Source organism: Etheostoma spectabile, chromosome 15 (assembly GCF_008692095.1).
Source record: "Etheostoma spectabile isolate EspeVRDwgs_2016 chromosome 15, UIUC_Espe_1.0, whole genome shotgun sequence".
Lineage (NCBI taxonomy): Eukaryota > Metazoa > Chordata > Actinopteri > Perciformes > Percidae > Etheostoma > Etheostoma spectabile.
Genome location: NC_045747.1, coordinates 6640925 through 6646115, shown reverse-complemented (window position 1 = coordinate 6646115; position 5191 = coordinate 6640925). Strand labels below are relative to the sequence as shown.

The 5191-nt window shown below is 38.5% G+C and overlaps 1 protein-coding gene across 1 annotated transcript in view; it reads left to right on the top strand.

The window, feature by feature from the left end:
• The window catches only part of dhps (deoxyhypusine synthase), a 6961-nt gene extending 3865 nt beyond the window's left edge, over positions 1–3096 (top strand). The window contains exons 7-10 of the mRNA XM_032538448.1: positions 75–180; positions 277–380; positions 1053–1178; positions 2224–3096. Of these exons, the coding sequence (XP_032394339.1) occupies positions 75–180; positions 277–380; positions 1053–1178; positions 2224–2319 (432 nt within the window). The 3' untranslated portion in view covers positions 2320–3096. The remainder of the gene's footprint in view (positions 1–74; positions 181–276; positions 381–1052; positions 1179–2223) is intronic.
• Positions 3097–5191: the final 2095 nt, after the last annotated feature.

Below are 5191 nucleotides of genomic sequence, written 5' to 3'. Positions count from 1 at the left end.
GCCTTACTAACTCTGTATAATGTGTTTTTGTCTATACATAGTCATTAAATATGCTGTATTATATTCTGTTTCAGAATAACATTCCAGTGTTCAGTCCTGCTCTGACAGATGGCTCTCTGGGTGACATGCTCTACTTCCACTCTTTTAAGAACCCAGGCCTAGTTTTGGACATAGTGGAAGGTAAAAGCAACATTACTAGTATGCTAGAGAACAGGATCACCGTAGCTGTCTCAGTGTCGTCTGTTGGTCATGTCAGGAATGTGGACTCTATTTCAGATATTCGCAGGTTGAACAGCCAGGCGGTGTTTGCCAAAAGGACAGGAATGATCATCCTGGGAGGAGGGCTGGTCAAACACCACATATGCAATGCTAATCTTATGGTAACTAACTTCATGTTTATTTCCACATAACATGTATATTTCTTACTTTAGTACTCATACATGACTTCACATCAACTTTTACAAACAATTCTGCACATAAGTTGAAATCAGTTTCAGAATGTAACTGTGCAATTTTGAGGTCCTTTTTATTTGAGTATTTCCATTTCATGCGCCTTTGTATTTCTATTCCACTACAATTCAGAGGGAGATATTTTACTCTACTACATTGATTTACCAGCTCTAGTTACAAGTAACTTTCCACATTTAAGATTTTACATGTAAATTACATCGTGAGCTTATAAAATAGGATGCATTTTTATAGATTAAACTACCCAACAAGTGGCTCCAATGCAGGACTTTTACTTGTAATGGAGTAGTTACAGTATATATAGCAGTAATGGGGCTAGTAAATTAGTAAATGATCTGAATACTTCCTCCACTACTGTTGGCCATGAACAGTTTGAGTGGAATTGTGCAAATCTATGACAAAGTTAAGAAAAATATTGTTGTCCACTCTAGATTAACACGTGGATAGTAATCCTTGATTAAAGATGGATGCTACCTACCTGTCACAGTTCAGCCACTGTCAAATTCCACAGCAAAGCAAACCTCCTCAAACCCTAATTCAACATCAACATGCAAAACCAGTTCCTCTCTTCTGTCTCCTTTCAGAGGAATGGAGCTGAGCATGCAGTGTTTGTGAACACGGGTCAGGAGTTCGATGGGTCTGATTCTGGGGCCAGACCTGATGAAGCTATATCCTGGGGCAAGATAAAAACAGATGCCACACCTGTGAAGGTACTGGTATTTATACCACCAATATTAGCCTTGACCAAGACTAATGTCAACATTATGTTTCATTTATTACAATTATATCCTCAGGTACTCTTTTCTTAGAAGTTGTTCCTTCTTCTCTCTCAGAAATAATGGAGCAAACACCAAATTTATGGGTTTTATGTTTTTTTTAAACGTTTTTTCACAAACGACGGACGATGTATGGCCATAAGTTATGGATTTGAAAGTTATCATTTGGTAAATCGTATAGAAGTACTTTTGCAGGGTTGAATTCATTTAAATTGCAGGCTAGTAAATGATGTTGTTTGGTTCACTTCCTATATTTGGTTCGGACCTAATGGGAACTGTACTCTAGTGCACTTGGAAGCGAACCAAGACCCCCGTTTTCAAGCGGCCCAGAGTTTTTTTTTTTTGTTCACACCAGAGTTCAAAATGAGCTTTCACATCACCCCACATGAACCGGACTATGCAACGAAATGTCCTCCAGCCCAGGTGTCAAAGCATCCTGACACACCTGTTGATGTTTAAGTTAAAAAAAAAAATCTCATCTAATCTCATCAAACATGCTGTGACACTGAGTCAGCATTATGCCAGTGTGCCAGATTTGAAAAACATCTTACTGAACAGATTTGCTCCTGACATTAGGTTATATGCCAGTAGGTGTTCATATAACACACTTTAAAAACAGGCATAGCATCTATAATACTGGCCACGGTATTGATGTGGATCTATAGATCTAAATTATATCTCCATTTAAAAAAATAAGAGACATAATTGGCATTTGAATAACATTTATTATGGAAAATGTGTTTGAAAATAATTTTATAACACATCAGAATTGGACTCTGAAATTATGTTTCTAACACCTTTGGCCTCAAGGTGGCAGTGTCTACACAGTTTTTGATCCAAGGGTGCAGCGTGGCATCAAAGCAACAAAACATAAATATATAAGGTAGGGACTGAAATCAGTTTAGTGTAGGAAGTGTGTAACACACCACGATTCTAACCTTACAGAAAAGTGGTACACTGCTCCGTTCTTTGTTCCCAGGTGTATGCAGATGCCTCTTTAGTCTTCCCTCTGATTGTGGCCGAGACCTTCGCTCTCCATGCCGACAAGCTGACTGCTGGCAAGAAAACAGATTAAATAGTTGCCCCCTTCAATGCTCTGTTAGAAACCAGCTTTGATCCCTTGGACCTTCCGTTGTTGGACTAATTGCATTGTAGATAACAGTTTGATCTTTTGAACATTTATGCTAAAAATACATGTTTAAGGATTGACAACTATAAGAAGTAGCATTACATACAATGCTACAATTGAAAACCTTATTTCCTGGGAGGTAGTGATGCGGGTTTCCTGTCTTAATGCTTTCAATGAAAATGTTTACTTGTTAAAACAAGTACAGTTTTTCCCTTTCTATTCAGATAGCTGAAATAGGTAGCATGGGTAGCATGCTATTGCATGTACCAAAGAGACTGGTTTTAGCCGTGTGTGTGTGTGTGTGTGTGTGTGTGTGTGTGTGTTTGTGTGTGATACACACACTCATGAGGAATGTTATTTAAGAGTTTTGATTTATATTTAAGTTTAGTTGTGGCATGACACATCACTTGTATATTACCGTGTTACTTCTCAGTATCTACCTTCTTGTCACTGTTACAGGATGGAAGAAGTGCCTGTATAACTTAATAAAACAAAAAATTAACAATGTCTTCCCATTACAAAAAGTCTTTGTGCAGTAGTGTTTGAGAAGGCCACAATGGTTCCATCATGTGACACTTTAATTTCACATGGCTGTGTTTGTCATCTTTGGTTTATAAAAGGAAAAAAATGGATTACAGAGCACATACAACATTGTTGCTGATCTATGAGGAATAATTAATATTTTGAATATTAAGGTTTGCAGCTCCTCAGTTGCATTTGAAAGATCTGAAATGCAGAAAGTGGCCACTTTGTTTGCTACACTTAACCAATCTAATGCAATTTAAATGCTCTACCATCACGTCTACCTTTTTATTATAATGTTCAGCTTTTGATGATGTCAAACCACCTATATTTTATTATTTAGGCCATAGTTAAAGATTGTTTTATTTACATATTAGGGAGCATAATATTAGAAACATCTCTAAATATAACGCCACCACGATCTATGGCCTCAATGCTAAAACATATCATTTACACACATTAAACACCTCTGACACTGTCAACAAAAACAACATTATAGGTGTAATAAAAGTATACTTCATGCCAGAACGCATAAAGTGGATACTGAGTGTATTTATCTATTTTAAATGCCTTCAATTTGATAACCTTTTTTGTTTTGTAATTGCGAGACCTTCTGTGAACTCCCATCTTCAGTTTCCAACCTTTAGGAAATTGCTCTTCTTAATTGCCTGCTCAGGGCGCCTTTCCATGGGCAGCCCCCTCAGTCTGACATCTCTCCATTAGTGCATGTATAGGTACTGAGCATGTGTGTGTAATTCAGGCCTGTGTGTCATAAAAACAGAATGTAAATTGTAATTTCCCCTTGTGGGACTAATAAAGCGTACATTATTACTTTTAGAATTATCATTATTATTAAACAAACAAAACTCAGCACTGTATTCTTCAGTGCACTTTGAGTTTGTCAAAGTGTAAAGACAAACAAAGTCGTTAGCATCTCATTCACGTACAAATGGTGGCAAACTTGCTCAACGACAATCCACTGAGAGGCGAATGCTGCTTCAGACATGAAATGATGTCTAGCGAGATCCTCCTTTCTAATCCCCTGAGGGGCTCAGAAGAGCATCACAACTTCTGCATGTGTGGTTAGTGCTTACTCAGTCGGTGGGAATCTCAGCTCCTTCCCCTTTTGGCTTTTTTCAGTAGAATCAACCGCATAATCTAGTAACAATGTTAAAGCCCTTTCCCATCACAATACATCAGACTGCCATTGTGGGAGTGAATATTTCTTCTGGCCAATCGCTGCTCCCATATCCTTTACACACACTCACTGTTACACTCACGAGCCAATTATATTTGCAGACTTTGGGATGGAAATGTGGGTAGTTTTTGTGTCAAAAGTGTATATAAAATATTCACTTTTTTTTCTAGAGTTTAAAGTGTCAGAGTGTCTTTTTTTAGTTGGAATGGTGACCTTTTCTTTTTTTGGAAACCGAGATGGAGAAGTCGAATTGGAACTGGGATAAGGTCAACTTTCCCAAAACCTCAGCCCTCTCTCTCTCTCACTCACACACTCACACACACACACAAATTGGGCGTTTCTGTCTTGGTGCAAACTGCTTTTCCATTCAGTCCAGTTTATCATTTCCTATTGGCGGTTACTCTGAGTGTGTTTACCCAGGGCTTGACAGTTAAAAGATTAATTTAAAATGCAGTGGTTTATGGATTCTTAACCCTATAGAAACGTATGTTTGCTCTGTGCTTAATGGAAAGATTACAGAACTACTGAGAGGACTGAAAAAAAAAAGTGTGTGCGAGTGAGTGAGTGAGAGAGAGAGAGAGAGTTATAGTCACGCTATGATAATATTGTGTGGCGTCTGCACAGAGCAGACAGTGTTTCCCCCTCCTCCTCTGCGGAACAATCACTACACTGTGTGATGTGCAGGGCCACAGCAGTCATAATGGCAATTATGTCTTCTCCCGCCCAGATTGGGAACTTTTTTTATGGTGAGAGAACCAAAAAGTCAGACAGGGAGGGTGAAAGAAGAAGGAGAAGACAGAGGGAGAGTTGACCTGCTTCACAGCTGCAGGGTGGGGTTGATCTGTGAGTAGGGCTGGAAAAAGAATGGAAATACACAGTGGATAGATTTGTTTACATTTGCATATATATATATCAATTTAAAAGTGTGTATGCAAGGGCATAATTTCCCCAGGGGATAGGTGGGGACGTGCCCTCCTCTCTTTTCAAAATCCTGTTCTGCTCATTTTTTGTTGTTTCAGGTTGTTGTTTTTTAACTGAAGTCTTTGAAAATGGTCCTCATAATGTCCAGCCACCATATTCCACACAGCAGAAGAGAAG